The sequence below is a fragment of the Mastacembelus armatus genome, chromosome 16 (assembly GCF_900324485.2).
Source record: "Mastacembelus armatus chromosome 16, fMasArm1.2, whole genome shotgun sequence".
NCBI classification, from domain to species: domain Eukaryota; kingdom Metazoa; phylum Chordata; class Actinopteri; order Synbranchiformes; family Mastacembelidae; genus Mastacembelus; species Mastacembelus armatus.
Window position 1 is genome coordinate 4,244,923 of NC_046648.1, and position 19,854 is coordinate 4,264,776.

A 19,854-nucleotide genomic window follows, 5' to 3' on the forward strand; every position below is an offset into this window, starting at 1 on the left:
TTACCATTACAAATTCTATTTCAAGGTATTATTAACTGATTTCACTTTTTCTGTCCAGCATTTCTTAATTTAGTCACAGAAAGTGACTAAATTCAGGCCTCTCAGTATGTTCCCATATATAATGCTAATAATAAAACAATACAGTAATAAACCTTCTGAAGACAGTTTTTGTGTCGTTTCATCAGATATCTTGAATGAGTTGCTGCAGAGAGAGAACAGAGTGCTTCACTTCTGGACCATGAGGAAGCGGAGGCTGGACCAGTGCCAGCAATATGTAGTGTTTGAACGCAGCGCCAAACAGGTGTGTGATTGTGTATGGGGGTCTGCATGTTCTTTCGACCCACTACAGACAAGGGTCAGTAGAAATAATTATTATTTTCATTAAATGACTGGCTCCTGTTTGACTAACAGGAACAGGAACTAAATAAGCAAGTTGACTTGTTTCAGTCAGCATACATCTGGAACATCCATCTTGTTTTGTCTCTCTTTCTAAATAAAACCTGTGGTCTGTATTTTCTTAGTAATGATACATTTCAAAATATACTGGAAATTATGTAAGCTGGCAGACATTTGTAACAATGACAGTTCTAAAGACAACTATCATTATGTGGCACAGGAAATTTAAACACTACGTTTATGACAGAACATTGCCCAATATGTCTCCGACCAGTCATTCTCCCCCTCAGGCAGTGCTGAACATTTCAGCCTCTGGGTTGTGTTTCTGTGTCAGGGGAGTACAATATGCTCTTCTAGCTTGTTCTTCACTTATTATTCCTGTCAAACAAGTCTTAGATGGCCATTGTCATTAGCCAAAGTTTGTTTTCAGTAGCAGCCATAATCCTTATACACTCCACAGACTGAGCTGGTGTTTGTAGTATTTTATTTAGACATTAATGTAGACATTTCATTTTGAATAGTTTATTTCTCTAAAGCTGGATACAATTTGAGGCTCTTTGGGTACCAGGGCTATAGTTAAATACAAGACACTGGGCTCCCCCTTGTGGTGTTTGGATAACACAGTGTAGACAGTCAGCACTGTCTAAATAAACTCAGGTGGCATAATAGATGTTTCTAGGACATGGCTATTCTAGGGCTATCCAGGTTTTGTCCCCAGGGTCCACATACTTTCTGGTCTCCCAGACTGGACCAGGTCTGCTTGTCAGGGAGATATCACCTGAGGATTATAAAGTACACAGACTTTAAAAAGATCAGGCCCTAAGCAGGATGTTAGAAATGTATAAATAAGGTGGTAAGACATTCAAGAAACATTATAAAGGGATTGTGTCCATGTAAACAGTTTATTGGAAAATGTCACATATCAAGCCCAGATCAGAAAGAAATGCACTGGATCAAAGTAAATTATTGATTTGTGATATTAGGCTATATAAATAAAATAACTTGAGTGGACTTGAGTGGATGAACTGGCTGATGGTGAGTTTAATTACACAAACTATCCCTTGGCTTTAATGTTTTTGTAGTCTTAGGAGTGTCAGGTCTAGTGACGTATCAGTCAGATTGTGTAGGCAGTGGAGATTATGTCAAATTGTGTACCAGCTTCTTCAGTTACCCATGTAGTTTCTATGGACTCATTCAAAGTAAATTACTGTACCTGGAGAAAAGCATGTGTCATGTCTCCAAACACATTGTTCATGGATTTCTCTCAGACTTAAGACTAAGACAGGAGAAAAAGACAAGAGTGAGGTCAACATGGATGTAATGAGGGGAACTGAGATGTAGTCACTGATTGGTTGTGTCCTCAGGCCCTGGAATGGATCCATGACACTGGGGAGTTTTACCTGTCCACACACATGTCTACCGGCTCCAGTATTCACCACACACAGGAGCTGCTGAAAGAGCATGAAGATTTCCAGATCACAGCAAAAGTATGTATGTGTGTTTATGAGTGAGACTACGATTATGGAGATTGAGAAAGTCTATGTGTGTTTTTTTGCACCTGTTGCTCTGCTCATTGTGTATGTTTTTGTACAGTCCTGCACTCTGTTGTGAGACTGATTCTCTACATAGTGTATTGTTCTGATTACTCTTTGCTGTGTCACTGTTATTGTTAGAGAGCAAGCTATTGTACACATTAACTGATGCCTACCTCTGTCTCTCTCTCTCTCTCTTTTATCTACCTTTTCACTACGGGTACTGCCTCTCTGTGGCCCTAACTCTCCCCTCCCTGTCCCCTCCCTCAATGTCTCTCTATTGATAGCAAACCAAAGAGCGGGTGAAACTGTTGATACAGCTGGCGGATGGGTTTTGTGACAAGGGTCACGCCCATGCCCTGGAAATAAAGAAATGGGTGTCATCAGTGGACAAGCGCTACAGGGACTTCTCTCTCCGCATGGACAAATACCGAACCTGCTTGGAAACAGCGCTTGGCATTTCTTCTGACTCCAACAAGGCTGTGAGTGCTCACCATTTGTAAAAATCAAAGAAATTTGTTTTGACAGACCTTGTTTATGTGTTTTATGTTTAACCTTTGGGTTGATGCTGTATAATACAAGAGCATGAGGGACACAGACACTGATGGATAATATATGTCAGTTTCAGGTTGTAGTATTAAGGATTTAACCTTGGCCTCTAGTCTTAAGAATTTTTAAAAATGCTGTTTTATCTGTTTAATTTTCATTATATAATCGACTCATGGCTTTAAACTTATCATCTCAACTGTGCGATGCTGCACCCGGTGTCCGATTTTAGATATTGTGACTATCTATCACTGCATATTTAAACTCCATGCCAACAGTTCATTTTAATGAACTGATGTTGAGAGAAAGCAAATACATCACACATTGGTGTGTTGACTACTGAATCCCATATCTTTTGTGCACCACATAATAGCCATTGTCTCCTGTATATGCAGAGTAAAGAGCTGCAACTGGACATCATCCCAGCCAGTGCTCCAGGGTCAGAAGTTAAGTTGCGGGATGCTGCTCATGAACTCAATGAGGAGAAGAGAAAATCAGCACGACGGAAAGAGTAAGTGCAGCAGACGTTTCCCTGGCACACTCCCAGACTTGGGGTTAATGATAATGTGGAATTTAATATTAAAATCCCAGCAAGCATGAGTGTGAACACTGAAATCTGTAAATCCAATCAAGTACATCAACAATTAAAGAAGTGGCTCAGGAGGTAGCGCAGGTTGACCATGAACCAGAGATGAACCAGAGGGTAGGTGGTTTGATCCTTGGCTTCCCTGGTCCACAGGCCGAAGTGTCCTTGGGCAAGAATGAACAAATAGTGTAAAAGTGCTTCGAGTACACTTGAGTGTAGAAAAGTGCTATACAAGTATAAGACTATTTACCATTACCATTAGAGAAGGCACAGAGTAGTAATGTGCCTCCTGAGCATTTATCACAAAATGTTTGTTTGTGGTCCTAAGGCTGTATAGAAAATCTGGTAATTGGTTTTTAATGCCATTTGGAGAAAAATTCACACAGGCTGGATTATGAAAAGCCTAAGTGATTCACAAGTAAATAAATCCACATAGAGTAACTGTGCTATATTCCATATGTTGTAGCAGAGGATTGATGCTCTGACAGTTCCTTGGGATTCATTCAGAGCATCTTCAAAATGCCACCTCCTACCGTAACAGCAGACCGTTGGTGACTGTAGGTTAAAATATCAGAGCCACAAATTTTTTGTGCTGTCAGCTTTATATGTTGCTGTATATGAATATACCATTTAACACTCAAAGTACGTTGTGAAACACTTTACCTGCACCTGACCATGGTTATCACTGTCTCCTCTCTCTGTATGCATGGCCTTTCAGATTTATAATGGCTGAGCTGATTCAAACAGAGAAAGCCTATGTCAGAGACCTACGGGAGTGTTTGGATGTAAGTATTGTAGCAGGCACATACAAAGACACTCACTCATTCAGGTGTGCACAAACATGCTTCCTCTTCATTGCTCTTCCTCTGATTTATTTTTTTATGCGTGCATGCGTGCACACACAGACGTACCTGTGGGAGATGACCAGCGGCGTGGAGGAGATTCCTCCTGGTATTGTAAACAAGGAACACATTATATTTGGGAACATGCAGGACCTCTACGAATTTCATCACAAGTCAGTAGTGATCTCCCATTCTGTATTCTTTGCCATCAACAGTGTCTAATTTAATTTAGGAATATATGTTCAAAGTGGGAATCATTTGATCATTTGAATGTACAAATATTGTCCCTCCTCTTCTGATTGTTCCCCCATTAAATTCTTCTGCCCCTGTGCAGCATCTTCCTGAAGGAGCTGGAGAAGTATGAGCAGCTTCCGGAGGACGTTGGCCATTGTTTTGTGACCTGGGTAAGAGATTTTTTGTACAAGGTGTGACCTTTATATTTCAGTTCAGTTCCAGGTCTGTGATTATACTCAGCAATTACAAATTTGTGCCAGTATTTTTTTTTATCTGTGCAACTATTTCCATGTAAAGTTTCAAAACTAAAAAACCTATTACACTATTGGATGTTTTTCCTTAAGCTGTTCTTTATGAGTGCTGATGCTGTTTCTCCTCCTCAGGCTGATAAGTTCCAGATGTATGTGAACTACTGTAAGAACAAACCTGACTCCACTCAGCTCATTCTGGAGCATGCTGGGCCCTACTTTGATGTAAGTTATTACTAATGCTGCTTGATGTCCCATAACTTGTGATTTTAGTTTTAAATTCAGTGATGATCTATGCACCATGTGTTTGGTCTGAACACAACTCCAGGGACTCCAGGTTAAAGAGATTTTTAACTGATGTAGAACATTTATTCTGTAAATTGACTATGGATTTTTTTTTTTCTGTGAGCCTTTTAGTATGGCTGTAAATGACTATACAGCATTTTGAATAATGAATACCTCAATTTGTTTAATCTGTGTATGTCTTTTGCTTTGAAGGAAATCCAGCAAAGGCATCGTCTTGCCAATTCCATTTCTTCTTATCTGATCAAACCTGTCCAAAGAATCACTAAGTACCAGCTCCTTCTTAAGGTACAAAATGCTCTTACAAATAGTTTAGAATTAATTAATTTTTCCAGCCAATGAAAACGGTTACATTGGAACTAGTGTGCAAATCTCTATTGGAGGTATTACTATTACTTAGAATGTGTCTTTTTTAAATGGCACAGCGTGTATTTGTGTATCTGTGTGTGTTTCTGTTGCAGGAGTTGTTGACGTGCTGTGAGGAGGGAAAAGGTGAGATTAAGGACGGTCTTGAAGTGATGCTCAGTGTCCCCAAGAAGGCTAATGATGCCATGCACCTCTCAATGCTGGACGGTGGGTGCACAAACAAACACACACAGCCTAAACACACACTTCTCTCTTTCTCAGTGAGTGTTCTCATCTGATGTTGCCATTTAATCGGCAGAATCACGTCGGTCACTTTTAATAGTCATTCAGCACAAAATGCTGAGCTGTGAGTCAGACATACCTTCATTCAACTTCCCCTCATTTGCTGCCCACAAACATGTTTGTACATAGAGTTCACATGAGGCACTTTCAGACCAGAGGAACCATTTTATACTTCTTAGAACATCTGGAGGAAGTTCCCCTTCTCTGAGTGTTTGTACCTCAGGGACTATAATTACTATAATAGTTCTAAGAACTCTGTTTTCGGGGAATTTTATAGCTCCTACTTCGGAGTAGGTATTACCATTTAATACAAGAGGAACAGTGAGTGAGTTTACATGACAATGCAGCACTGCCAACCAGTACTTTTAAAAGTTCATTTTAGTAGTATAAACAACAAATTTAGATGTGGAAAAACAACTCACACAACTGGACTGATGCAGAAGTCTGGGTAGAAGTCTACACAACAGAGAGAATTTGGAGATCTTGACGATCAAAGCAGAATGTGAAAATTTTCACTATTGTTGCTGTTCAGTGCAAAAGTGACATCACTATACGAACCATCAGCCAGCGTACATTAGTTCAAGGTTCCTACTGGTAGTTTCAATATGATCAGAAAAAAGCTCCTTAAGGTCTGTAGTTCACTGGTCCGTTCTTCAGTGGGGTAGTTTTTAGAACTGATTACCTAGAACTGTTTAGCACATATAATCAAACATGCTGAAATAAGTTTATTTTTCCCTTCTCATTTCACTACTTCAGGCTTTGATGGGAACATTGACTCCCAGGGAGAATTGATACTCCAGGAGTCATTTCAGGTGTGGGATCCCAAGACTCTTATTCGTAAGGGTCGTGACCGACACCTCTTCCTCTTTGAGATGTCCCTGGTATTCAGCAAAGAGGTCAAAGACTCCAATGGACACAGCAAATACCTCTACAAGAGCAAACTCTTTGTAAGTTCTTTGCCATTTTCTGCACTCATTTAGTTATTTCTTCAGAAAGATTAGGTTTGTTGTTGTACCAGTGTGCTACAATGCAATACAATACAATACAATACAATGCCTTGCCCAGTTTTGATCACAGTGAAAACACACCAGCTTACAGCTGAAGACTGATGGCCTAACTAAAGTTGCAGCATGTGTTGTCATGTTTTGGGTAAAAACTCATTTTTTTGGGTCAAATCCAAATTTTCAATTATAAATTCCGGCTGCACAAAACTTAAGACTAAGTTGGTCCCTTAATGTGTGAACTTAAAACCACAGTTTGGTTTTGGGTTTCTTTACTGTATGTAGGTTACAAAATGTTATTACATCATTTTTGTTTAAAATTTGCTAAATATTTTTACCTCCTCAGACATCAGAGCTTGGAGTGACTGAACATGTGGAGGGAGATCCCTGCAAGTTTGCCCTGTGGGTGGGCAGGACGCCAACCTCAGACAACAAGATTGTCCTCAAGGTATCAAGATGTTCATTTCATTTGCTGAAGCAAATAACAACTTGTTTGACTTTTACATATATTACAACAGTGTTGAATATAAATACTCAAAAAAATAACTAAGAACCAAATTATACATGCCTCCTAAAGTGTTTCAATTCAGCTTCCAGCACTGCACTAAGTGTGAAGTAGACCCTGACCTGATGTGATGCCTTGTGCAGGCATGGTCACATTGTTAACACATAAAGAGGAAAAAGAGGAAGAGTCACTTCATGTCTGTAGTCCACCCCCACTAAATCCTACATAGTCCCATCTCCTGAGCCAAGAAAGTTGACTCTGTGTAGGGGGCGAAGTGTTACTTTCTGCTGCTTATCCACTTATCACACAGAAACATTAGCATAGCAGCTGATGCATTCTTAATCCAAACTCGCACCTTGGTGGTTCTCGCACAGTGAGTCAGAGGTAATGTTTTATTCAGGGCATGTGTGGAGATAAATGTGTTTGTATTTTAGACTGACAGAGAGAATGACTGAAACTTGTGAATCCCAGTGTATATGCTACAGTGTGTGAATGTGCTGAACAGTGCATCTGTCTTATTATGTGACTGCTGATGATCATCTTAGTCTTTGCCTTATGTAAAGCAGTGCCAAGCAGCCTTGATGCTGCTGGTTGCTTAGTGAAAGAAGAGAAGGCACAGACAATAGTAGTCATATGCTAAATACAGTGTCTACACATCGGCTCCATGACGTAAATAAACACAGGGCTCACAGTAAGTGTCCATAGTCTGTTTGTGCAGGTTAGGAGACACCATTGTCATCATTTTGCATTGTGCCTGAATACAGACTTGTGACTCAAGTACAAAACTGCAAAGATCAAAGCACATCAAAGCATTCGTTTGGGATTATTACAAAATGAGACCTGATATTGTGTTGCATTGACCTATGTTGTGGGTGAACATTTCTTTTTTCCATGCTTTGATTAGTTTCACTATTAACATTTATTATTTGATTTAATGTTCGGTGTCCATATGTGAAAGGGGGGGGGGGGGGGGGGGGGGGAGTGGTGGGTTGGAGGGGAGGGGTGAGGCGTGAGTGGGGGTACACGCTGCTGACTTAGAAGCTGTGCATAGTAGATCATAGTAGATTTAAATATATGACTTATTTGAGATAACCATGTGTTGCGGTCAAGGCTTCAAGTATTGAGAACAAGCAGGACTGGATCAAACACATTCGGGAGGTCATCCAGGAGCGAACTGTCCATCTGCGTGGAGCCCTGAAGGAGCCTATCCACATCCCTAAAGCCACCACGACTAAACATAAAGGCAGACGGTAAGCTAATGGTGTATATGTTTCTGTCAGTTTTCTTAATGAGTTTTGAATGTGAATTATGTACATTTTCATATGCAACAAATATTTGAAATGGAAAGTAAAGTTAAACTCTATTTGAGTTTGATTAAACGACACTGGAGAAAATGACAAATAGTGAGACTACATGGCTAAATACTTCTAAGGATTTAGGATGTTATAGTATGTTATAGTATAATAAATAAATTAATGGTGTTTACAGTAATAGATCTATCAAAATTATTAATAGGTATTAATTTAATAATAGTAATATTAGAAAAACTGTACTGACTATATCTGCCTGCAGGGATGGAGAGGAACTTGACAGCCAGGGAGATGCCAGCAGCCAACCAGATACGATCTCCATCGCCTCAAGGACCTCCCAGAATACACTGGACAGTGATAAGGTAGGAACGCAGACACAGACCCACACATGCATATCATCTCTAGAAATTCTGCTTTTACTGCACCACTGGGCTATAAAAGAGCAACTTTTTAATATTGTCTTATTTTTTAAATACCACTGAAGCCTAGTCAATTTGTTGAGTCAGTATGCAACTTTCCTTTTTTCATATCCTGCTGTGACACAATGAGTTACTTGTCAGAAACTCCAGCCTGGGTAAATGCAAGTACCTCTATGCGAGTTACTTCCTGTGAAAGTGTTTGATAAGTCCATCTGACTATGTGTTCTGTGTGTGTGTTTGTGTGTTGTTGTGTTTTTGTGTGAATGTTTGTTTATGTGTGCGAGAGGGAGACTCTTAGCTCACTGTGAGCAGAGACAGTCGGCCATGGTTATAGCTGATAATAGCACCACAGAAGGCCTGTCCTCCTACGCTCAGTATGAACAACTGTAAAATGATCACACACAAACCAGCACACACAAATAAAAAGGTTTCTATACTTTCATGTCATACTAATTATAAACTGCAGCTGTGGACACTTATGTCTTTATTTGCACACAGTGGACTGGGACTTTCCCCAGCTGAAACTTATACCCTGCTAATGTAATTGGGAAATTACAAAAATGAGTGTGTTCACTGTCGCTCTTTGGTAACTGTTAACCAAATTGTGAAGGTTAGGAGGTGAGGGGTGTCTGTCTCTGTGTATGTGTGTTTGTCTGCTTGCACCAAAACTATCACAGACACAAATGAATTGCCTATTGTTCTCTTGGTTTTGGACATACTCAAAGGCATAAACCAACCAAACTCACATTGACAAATGTTGTGTACCATTCTCACTCTGTGAATGCCTCGGTATCTTTCTCTCCTTCTGTGCGGACTCTGTGTGTGTGTGTGTGTGTGTGTGTGAGACCACCATTCAGGAGGTAGTGACAGTGGTGTATTTGTGTTAGAGTGTGTATGTGTGTGTGTGTGTGTCCCATCCTGTGTGTGCCTGCGCTTTAGTGGCTGACTTGTGTGTCAGCAGCTTCAGCCTCCCACGCTCTCTTCACAGAGGATGCTCGTCTGTATGCCAGACAGGAGAGCACAGTTTTAAGCCCTCACAGCTATCGAGCTCACACTTTGCTTCAAACATAGAAAGATTTCAGCATTTTTTTTCCTAATTTTCTAGTGTCGTTTTTGTAGATAAATGGACAGTTGTGAGCTAAATTGTGGAAACAGTTGTTTAATGATGAAGGTGGATTAGCTGCTCTGGGGAGAGGCAGCCAACAGGGAATCATTTAAGCATCAATAGTCTGGTTGTAATCACCCACAGAGAGCTGTTGACTGTTACGGTGGACAGCTGCGACTTTTGTTGGGATTTTCTAATGGATCGGCATTTTGATTACCTGAGACTGTTTTCCCAGGGGGGAATACAACATAAAAATAAAAGCTACTATTTTCCAGACAACATATCTTTATCTATTGAGCATCTTCTAATGGTCATTTTGGACAACTTCACTGGATTGCTGTAAAAATCAGACTGCTTGGTAGAGTTTTTCAACTCTTTCTCACGCAATGAGGGAGTGGAAAACTATGGAGAAACTGGATGACAGGAGCTCACATCCCATTTCTCAGCTCTTCTGCTCTCTGGCTTTACCACACTACCAAAGGGTATGTTACAAATTCTGTGCATTGCAGTGCTTGAAAAAAAAACGTGCACCCTTTTAATTATTAATTAATTTTTCTCTATTTCTATTTCTGAACATGTAACATTATAATTTCAAATACTATATATAAGAAAAATATGTCCAGTGAAAGCAGGGGTGCATGTAATCTGCACATGTTTTAGTCTGCTGGACATGTGGCTGTAGTTAATCATTGAACTTCATATTGTTTTGTAAGACTTTGTTCATCTGCCATTAAGATTTCCTAGCTCAAAATCCTTGATAGTGAAAATGTTACTTTTTCTTGGAAAATCTACCAGGAAGGACGTGAAAATGCTTTTCTTAAAATAAAAGCATGATCTTATAAACTGCAAAGTGCTGATGAATAGTAAAAAAGTAAGAACTAAAAAAAAAAATTGATCTGAATCAATCTGTTTCATTTTCACTTACTGTTTTCATCAAAGCCAGGTTATTTTAAATAACTTCTAGACTATGAGAAATAGTATGTTTTTTTTTTTTTATTTGTGCAACCTCTGATGAACTGTCCCTGTATATCTTCCTGTTAGCACAGAGGGCTTCTTTCAGAGAGCATTGTTAACAACCTTAGAGAAACCAGTGTGAAAAATGACTAACACCACCATGTTCCATCTCCATCTTATCTTGCTTTTCTTTTCATAGACACTCAGATGATCAGAGTTAGGTCGTCACAGTGACGTTTTATTCATCTGTGCTAGAATGAGTCACCAATCATCAGTGCATGTACACTTTCACTTTGTAATGCTACTTCAGTACCTGGGCTATTAGGAAAGGATGTTCATGGATGTTCACACACACACACACACACACGTTCATATGGAGTCTATTCCATTAGAAAATCTGCACTGATTTTCATTCGTCCTCAAGCAATTTAAGAACAAGCTAAGCACAGTTTTTGTGATTAGACAGAATTCTCATTTAGTTTTAGCTTACGTTTATATTTTCTTTTATGGTGTGTTGGATATCATTTATCATCACAGAGTGGCCTATGGGTTTATACGTGTGAACAGTAGAAATAATGAGCAAATTTCAAGTTTGATTAAAAGATCAATAGCATCAGATTTGTAGAAATTTCTGTTCTGTCCTCCTTCCATTTCAGCTGTCCGGTGGTTGTGAGTTAACTGTGGTGATCCATGACTTTGTGGCCAGCAATGGCAGCAACAGTGGGGAGCTTACGGTGCGAAGAGGCCAGACTGTGGAGATTCTGGAGCGGCTCCATGACAAGCCAGACTGGTGCCTGGTGCGCACAACAGACAGTTCTCCAGCCCAGGAGGGCATTGTACCCTGCTCCATGCTCTGCATTGCTCACTCCAGGTCCTCCATGGAGATGGAAGGACTCTTCAACCACAAAGGTAGGAGGGGAATGTTTTCTTGGATCTTCCTAATCACATTGGCAGGTGGCCTAGAAAATATTTTCGCACATTGAGGCATGTCTGGGCACTTCGGAACAGTATGAAAAGCTATTTGGATGTATTTCAGTTTGGAAACAGCAACTGTGGCTTGCAGACTCTTCATATCTCAGCTAATAGTAGTCTATCACATTGATGCTCACACATGTGGGACAGCTAATAGGATGTATTTTGTGTTTGCAAACATAATATTGGTGCGACCTTCACTTCACAACAAACAGCTGTTTGAGGTGGCATGTACATGTGTTTCTAGGTGTTGCTATGCAACCATGGAAAGCCCACTTGAGGCCCAGCTGTCTTTTAATTGTCTTTACATAATTTGAACCTTTGAATTCCCAGTACTGTTAACATGTCCATATCTTATTACTGTCAGAAAACCTTATTCTGGCTTACACATGCAGCAGCATGCCGCTCCATTGTAACGAACTAGAAATATTAAAAGAAATTGCAAGGGTGGATACCATGGCGGATATGTTGTCAGGTTCATGGTCTGCTTTGTGGTGAAAGGGTTTTATTAGGAGGAGTTAATAATGTGGTTCCCAAGGGATTTTCCACACTCTGTGTTTAGAGTTAACATCACTCTGGTCACAATAACAGTATATTCCTGAGTCATGTCCCACCTGGAGAATAACTGCATCACGATTACAAACACAGATTGTTGTTAGAACTGTGGTGAATTTCTCTGAATACACTTTATCCATTTACTAGCCTGGCACATGAATACACTGATTTAAAGAGCTGCAGATTTAAATCAGAGACTGATTTACACAGCTGCTGATTCAGCTGTACGATCGTGTGGGCTATAGTTTGTGCCGCTGTTGAACTGTACTATGTTTCTGTTGTTTGCAAGTACAACATTACTACATGTACTTGGACATTTGTTCTCACACATTAATTGTTTACAGTTCCAGATTTATCATGCTCTCTGTATATGTCTAGCTGGCTGCATAAGGTATTCTTGTAGTGGTTCCTTTATCCAGTCACACTGGTGCTGTCCAGTTACAAATTAATAGCAACTGTTGTTGTATCTGCTACTCTGATGGAGACTGGTCCTTCCATTGGGTGAACTGATCTGTTTTCTCCTCCCAGCATGGCTTGATGTCTTTGATGCAGTATCATCTGCTGCCTCACTGTGTCTGGGCAGTCAGGGAAGACTGTACCTTTTTTATGATGTCAGCACCTGGGCCATGTAAGGCATTTATGTTAATCAGATCTCAATCTCCAGATAGATAGATAAATAGATACTATGTACACCATATTTGCTATCACCCTGTATAAGTATATAGAGAAGTCATGTATTTTTCTTATTATTAAAAATACATTGAAATCACTAACTACTGAATACAACAGTACAAAACAAAGAATTAAAAAAAAAGAAGTGAGAGGAAACAACCCAGACCCACAGACCCAGAACCACATTGGTTGATTATTATACACTGCTGTCATCATGTCTTGGCAGAAGTTTCTGCTTGTGCTTTTCTCTCTTTAATCTGGAAGAGTGGGTGAGATCTGCTTGTTTCTATGGTAATAGAGCATACACATATTTTGCTGGCAGTCTCTTTGTATTCAGTTCATGAAAAGTCTGCATTTATATTTAAAATTATAGGATATGTGGATACTGGAACTCAGAAATTTTGGATTAGCTGAATGACTTACAGCAGTAATAGAGGAGGTAGTATTTCCCAGATCTTTATTTTATGCTCGTAACCCCCACGTCACTGTATCTTCTCTGCTTTAATTAAAGAGGCTGTTGTTTCTATTTGTCTTACCTTGATTTCTTGGTTGCGCAAAACAAGCCTTCCCTGAGTGTGTGTGTGTGTGTGTGTGTGTGTGTGTGTGTGTGTGTGCGTGTGTGTGTGTGTGTGCGTGTGTGTGTGTGTGTGTGTGTGTGTGTGGCCAGAGGGAGAGATGAAATCGAGCTTCTCATTGCGCGGTCTTGTGGTCAAAAAAGGCTGTTGCTGGGGACAAGGAAGACAATGATGACAAAAAGACATCTTTGCGACTTTGTCAGCCTTTTGTGTTTACGACCCAACCATGTAGGCCATTTTGTCCAAAGCTGTGGAAGTGTGGCAGTATAGGGGATTAGAGTGTCGTCCAGGAAATCTCACCGTTTTTTGTTGCATCTCACAGCAAAAGAATAATTAACTGTTAGGGGCAGATGGAACAGAAGTGAGTGATTCACAAACAGTACAAAGTGTGTATCTGGCAGCTGGTTGTCTACTCTGATTATTGGATGCTTTAGCGTGAAATATCAGGATTGTGCTCTATAGTGTGCATTTTTTTCTTGAACTCTTTTTTTTTTTTAACTAGTGAAAACCTACACTTTGTTGTTAAATAAGGTTTAGATCAGATTCTTCAACATGCTGCCCATATTTTCAGTGTGATTGCTTTAATCCTTCCATTTACCAAATCAGGTAAAACATACATGGTGTCTCTCGGTGCATCTCAGAGTTTAATAAATATTAAGATGTCCACTTAATGACAGTGGTATTTATGGAAGAAACAGGTAAGGAGCAAAGAGTAAGTTCATACTGGTGTATGTGCATAGGTGTGCATGATGTTGTTACAGGAAATAGTGTGTTTACAGTGCTGGTCATTGCACACATGGCTAAACAGGGAAAGCCTTGTTCATCTAGCCTGCATTGCTGCTCTAGACTGTTCAGTGTGCATGGGAGTATTGTCAGATGAAGTGAAGCTAAACATACTGTATGTACTAAAAAACTCCCAGTGAAGATCCTGAGTTCTGTAGGATTTCATAACCAAGTCTATATTTACCCAAAGCATACTGCACAACTTGTATGCATCCTAATGCCTGTAAAACATGCACCCACCCACAGAAATTGAGTGGGTGCCTCTACAAAGGGTTATACGGTAGATGTGCTGCATGTTTCCAGACATCCCTTTGGAACAGCAGAGGCACAGTGGAGACTTGCCCAATATCCTTACAGCAGCCCACTCATGAGGGAGAGAAGGCGATAGAAAGACAGAGAGAAAACATCCTACTCTCTAATGCTGCATTTGACTTTTCCTTTCTTCTCTCACTGGACCTCATACTTTACCTCCCTGGAATTTAGCAAGATAGTCACTGCAGTGTTTTTTAACATAAGTTATCTTAGCTTTTTCATAGGGATTTGAAGTCAGTTGTCATACATGTAGACATGCTGTAAGGGGGTCTTTCAAGGTAAGATTCCAGAGGTCTGATATTTGACTGAGATGGCCCGTGGAATCGAGTCCTTAGTATCTCTAAACCCTTTTTGCACCATGGATTCAGGACAGAGAGGATACTCTGATGACTGCAAGTTCTGGCTGCTGGACCTGGGTAGGTGCCTTGATCATGTGTAACAATATAATGAATAGCACAGAAGTCATTTACTTCCTTTTCTGCTTATGCAATCGGGCAGTATTTTTATGTTGGTATAGGTTTTGCTAAATAAAAGACTTTTTTATTTGGACTTTTTTAAATGGAGATTGTATCAGGTCTTTGAAATACTGTAGTTCCTTGCTATGAGAAGAAGGAATACTGCAGAGTGGAGAAAGACTGTAAATAGAATAAGTGATTTGTTGTTTTAGTTTACCAGGTTGTTGATCTGGTTCATCTAGATCTAGAGTCATAAAGTTGGCTTAAAAATACAACAGCTTCAGGTGTGACTGCGCACGAAACAACTGCAGTTCCCCAGTTATTTATCTTTGACAGCTTATCTTTGTTTATTGTAGATTCCACAACAGCTGTTGTTAATTCAGATTGTCAGATCAAGTGTGGATTATGTTGTGGCATTGACAGTGAAAGTAAATTGGTGACTGTGCTGTTATGCGATGAGATATTACATCTACTGAAATCACACTGACAGAATGATATCTTTGTGGCTATCTGTATGCCAGAGCATGCTGGTGCTGCACAGATGGGCAGAGGATGTTACTGCAGACCCCAGAGGGAAGAGAAAACAATAATGTAATAATAATATAAACAGAATATCACAGAATAGAAACATCAGTAGGTTGTCATTAATTGTTCCTTTTCAGTTTGTCTGCCTTAAATGCCTTTAAAGAAATAAAAAACGGAAAAGAAAATCTGACCTCTTTACCAACAATGTACAATGGGTGGGTGGTCTCTAAACTCTATCTGCCATCCCATCACCACACCCTACCTAACTATGGCTGTTGGTGGTGAGCATTCTCCAGCTTTGTCGACATTTTTAGAGCTCAGCCAGTCAAAGCCCCTTGAGCTTTCCCCTCTAAAGTGCATCTCCAACCACACTGACAGATGTTTGTGTGTTTGTTTCACCCCTGGGAAAGATAAGACCACACGCACGATGCTCCCCTGGTGACACCTCTGGAATCCCAGGCATGCTTCTCTGAGGCTGCACACTCTTTAAGGATCACGCCAATTCTACAACAGCCCCTCCCCTCCCTCCTATTCTGAGAAACAGGCACACACACCAGGTTGTAAATCCAGTGTGTTCTTTGCAGTAGCATGAATGAAGACTGAATTTTGGTATCATTATAAAACATTAGTAAACATTTTAGGATACAGCACAGACCATATGGTGGTGGGTCTTTTCAGAATATCAGACTATAGAGTCAAACTGCGAAGATAATATTATTAGACATACATGCATAATTGCTATGTATATACAGTATCTGGATCCAAACAGTGATCCTACATAAAGACAGGAGTCTACAGGACAAAGTCAGGACATACAGGACCTATTTAAATTAATGTATTAATAGACTTTTATGATATAAAGTTTATTTTCTTGCAGTTTCAGGGAAATGACAAATGTTTTAAAATGTTTGCATATAGAATTGAGCCTAGTACCAATTTGTGTTCTTAGTTTATCCATTATTTTTATATTTGGGAATACTATGCTTGTACAGTACATGTTTTCCAGATGGGGTTGACCAGATGTAATTTCCTGTTGTCCTGTTGTTTTGAGTCCAGGAGTGAAAAATGCTGCTTTTGAAATGGCAGTAGCTCAAAATACAGTATTTTGTTTATCCAGGTGGTGCAACATTAAGCTGACTAATCCACTTAGTGTAGTGAAACATCTTCATGTCTGCTTTTTCAGTGGATTATTGATTTTGTCTCGACATATTGTAGCAGTACGACTGAGGAGTCACGTCTTAATATTTGTTGTTCTGCTGCAATTAAATCTTAATAAAAAATAAATATTTCTGTAATGTAATGTAATCACCATATTCAAAACAACGATTACAAGACGAGGACAAACTCTTAGCTACAGCATTAGCCCTGCAAACAATCCCCCATTTTTGGTTCCAATTAGTGGCAGCCTGACCAGCTCTTCCTGAAGTGTCTTCACAATGAAACACACCCTGCGGTCAGAAGTCAAAGGTCAGAGTCATCGGTCAGATATAATAAAAATAGGAAAAACGGTCTTGGCTTATATTTATTATTAGTCAGTTTCCCACAACTGGGAAACAACAAGTTGTGGCTTCACAACTTTAAAAATCCACAAGCTCTTTTTATTATGAAAAGAGGTTTTTACTTTCTTTCTGAAGCAACAGTATACAGGTTGCATAAAGTTTTGATAGTCTTTGGAGACCAACAAAAGTAAATGCAAAGGTATGAGTCATTAAAATTACAGCCTTAAATAGGCTCCCTCATCGTACCCATGACTAAAACATTCCAGGGCAGGATCGTAACAAACAGCTGTGACTCTGGTTTTCATTTAGCATTGTCGGGGAGATGGTGGAGACAAATAAATAACACACCTCCCCCAAAATCTTTACTAAGCTGTGAGTTTGCATGTGAACAATTGTGCAAACATGAATAGCTCCACCTTTATTAACACCTTAAGGGCTACGTGATGCTCTTAAAGTTTTTACTTTTTAGTTAGGGTGCTGCACACTATCCTAAAATATGAATTGTTATTTATTTAGACTTCAATTAATCAATTAAAATAGATCTAAGTTCCTACAGCTTTGAAGCTCAACATCCCACATTGTGATGCAAAGCAAACAATTCAAAGCAGAGTGATGTAGGAGGGAGTCCTCGTGTCAGCTTCAGCCCCCATACAGATGCACTTGTTTTCGCAGTCAGGACTGCTCTGGCAGTTATGTGCAGCGATGCAGAATGAAAATATACTTTCTTCAGATTATTCTGCACCAAGAAAGAATGTTTTGATGAACTTTACCAACAATTTGATGAACTGTAAAATCTTCTAGAAGGTGAAAGGTCTTATCCAGGGAATGCTGTGTGGGATAACACTTGGGGTCATGTTACATAGTGTGACCATATACAAGAAATTCAACCTCAGTATTATCATCTGACACATTGGTCAGTTATCTTTTTGAGGTTTCAGGATCATGTAGAAGCATTTTTGAAGGTAAAGAAAACAAATGAGGGAATAGCAGTATCTTTGAAGTATTCAGAAAAAGCCTCAAGCTTTGTCCTGGTTTAATTTCTTGTTGCTCAATTTCTATCTTCCTACATTCCCCAAGGAGCCACGATTACTGGGAGGAGGCCAGCCTGCCTTCTACACATAACACATACAAAAACAATAAACACAAACAAACATACAATCATTCTCATCAGGTACATTCTCTTTTCTCCTTGTTATCTTATGTGCAAATTCACATATGTATATGCGCTGCCAATAATGTATTTTTACTGTTCAAAAATAACTGAAAAAATGAAGAAAACAGTTGCTGAAAACTTTCTCAACCTTCGCTTTTTTTTCGATTTCTCAACTTCAGACACCTTGTCTGTATCCAGTAATGATGCCCTGCAGCCAGGCTCGAGTCAAACCCTTGGCCCACACAGTTCACCAGGCCCCAAACGTCCTGGGAACACCCTGAGGAAGTGGCTAACCAGCCCTGTACGGCGGCTCAGCTCTGGCAAAGCTGATGGCCACGTCAAGAAGCTCGCCCACAAGCACAAGAAGAACCGCGATGGCACAAGGAAAAACATGGACACAATTCCCGGCTCACAGAAGGACTCTGACGACAGCGCAGCCACGCCACAGGATGAGACCCTGGAAGAAGTAAGATAAGATAAAATTGTAGATATAAAACTGTAAAGATATTTGGAAACCAAGTTTTGGTTCTCATCTACCAATCAACAATCATTATTCTCTCTTCTTCTCTTTAGCGTATGCGTAATGAGGGGCTGAGCAGTGGTACCTTGTCTAAGTCTTCCTCATCAGGCATGCAGAGCTGTGGTGAGGAGGAAGGAGAGGAGGGGGCTGATGCCGTCCCTCTGCCTCCACCAATGGCCATCCAGCAACATAGCCTGCTGCAGCCTGACTCCCAGGATGACAAGGTGGGTCACAATGGGCAACGTGCACATGTGTATACACAAACATAACTATACATAGTGGCAGACAATGGTATTAGGGGTTTGCTGGACACACAATGCAAAATGCTTCTATAAGGAAATACACAAGTATTTTATCCACCTTAGTCTTATTTAAGCAGTGAGGATGCGGTTTCATATACATGGGCATAAATATCATTTTTCATCCAGGCAGACCTTATAATAACACAGCTAAACTTTTGTTTTGGCACTAATAACTTTTCCTTTTTTTCCTCTTATTTTCTTGATGGTTGCATGTACCTTCCTTCAGCATTATGTTGATTTCTGTTCTGCTTCTCTTCTTTCCCAGTTTCCCTATCTGTCCATGTAAAACCATTTCATCATCTCCACTTTGGATACTTTTCACTTTTTTCTTGCATTTTTCTTTTCTTTCTTTCGCCAACTAATTTTCATTTCCATGGAGTGTAATTGTTCTACTGCAGCTGAAGTGAATCCTCCATTCACTGGTCTGCAGTAGTGAGGCATTTGTGGGACTATTTGCTAAATTCCCATTGAGTCTGTTGATGTACAGGGGATCCTCTCAAATCTTTGCCTCAGACTGGCCTCTGTTGATGAAGCTAACCTTCTCTCCAGTGGAGTACTAAGCAACACTGTTTGCTTTAAATAAGTTGTTCGACCAATCATGATGCTTGTGCTTGAAGAGCTGTCCAATCCCAGAGTTTGTCCTTGACCCAAACCCACCTCATAACCCCTGTTTCCCCAAGATCAGCCTGTGATTGGCTCCAACTTGGCCCCCAGTTAACCCTTTTGTTAGGCAGCTCACACCCACCCGTCCTTATGTGGACATGTGGAATAGCGGGGCCCAAACTCAGCAATGGTGAGCCTGATCACATACAAAGTAGAAGTTCATGAAAAAGCCTCACACCTGTATGCATGCAACACCAATCATGTTTTGTACTTTAAATTTCTTTATTCCATTTTTTCTC

The 19,854-nt window shown here is 40.0% G+C and overlaps 1 protein-coding gene across 1 annotated transcript in view; it reads left to right on the forward strand.

Annotated features, from left to right (window-relative positions):
- The window catches only part of triob (trio Rho guanine nucleotide exchange factor b), a 90,713-nt gene that overhangs the window by 58,865 nt on the left and 11,994 nt on the right, over positions 1–19,854 (forward strand). Inside the window, exons 23-39 of the mRNA XM_026294372.1 lie at positions 186–301; positions 1,761–1,883; positions 2,216–2,410; positions 2,870–2,985; positions 3,779–3,845; positions 3,966–4,075; positions 4,237–4,306; positions 4,520–4,609; positions 4,883–4,975; positions 5,149–5,260; positions 6,092–6,282; positions 6,683–6,784; positions 7,952–8,091; positions 8,414–8,513; positions 11,286–11,538; positions 18,310–18,596; positions 18,704–18,874. Of these exons, the coding sequence (XP_026150157.1) occupies positions 186–301; positions 1,761–1,883; positions 2,216–2,410; positions 2,870–2,985; positions 3,779–3,845; positions 3,966–4,075; positions 4,237–4,306; positions 4,520–4,609; positions 4,883–4,975; positions 5,149–5,260; positions 6,092–6,282; positions 6,683–6,784; positions 7,952–8,091; positions 8,414–8,513; positions 11,286–11,538; positions 18,310–18,596; positions 18,704–18,874 (2,336 nt within the window). The remainder of the gene's footprint in view (positions 1–185; positions 302–1,760; positions 1,884–2,215; positions 2,411–2,869; positions 2,986–3,778; positions 3,846–3,965; positions 4,076–4,236; positions 4,307–4,519; positions 4,610–4,882; positions 4,976–5,148; positions 5,261–6,091; positions 6,283–6,682; positions 6,785–7,951; positions 8,092–8,413; positions 8,514–11,285; positions 11,539–18,309; positions 18,597–18,703; positions 18,875–19,854) is intronic.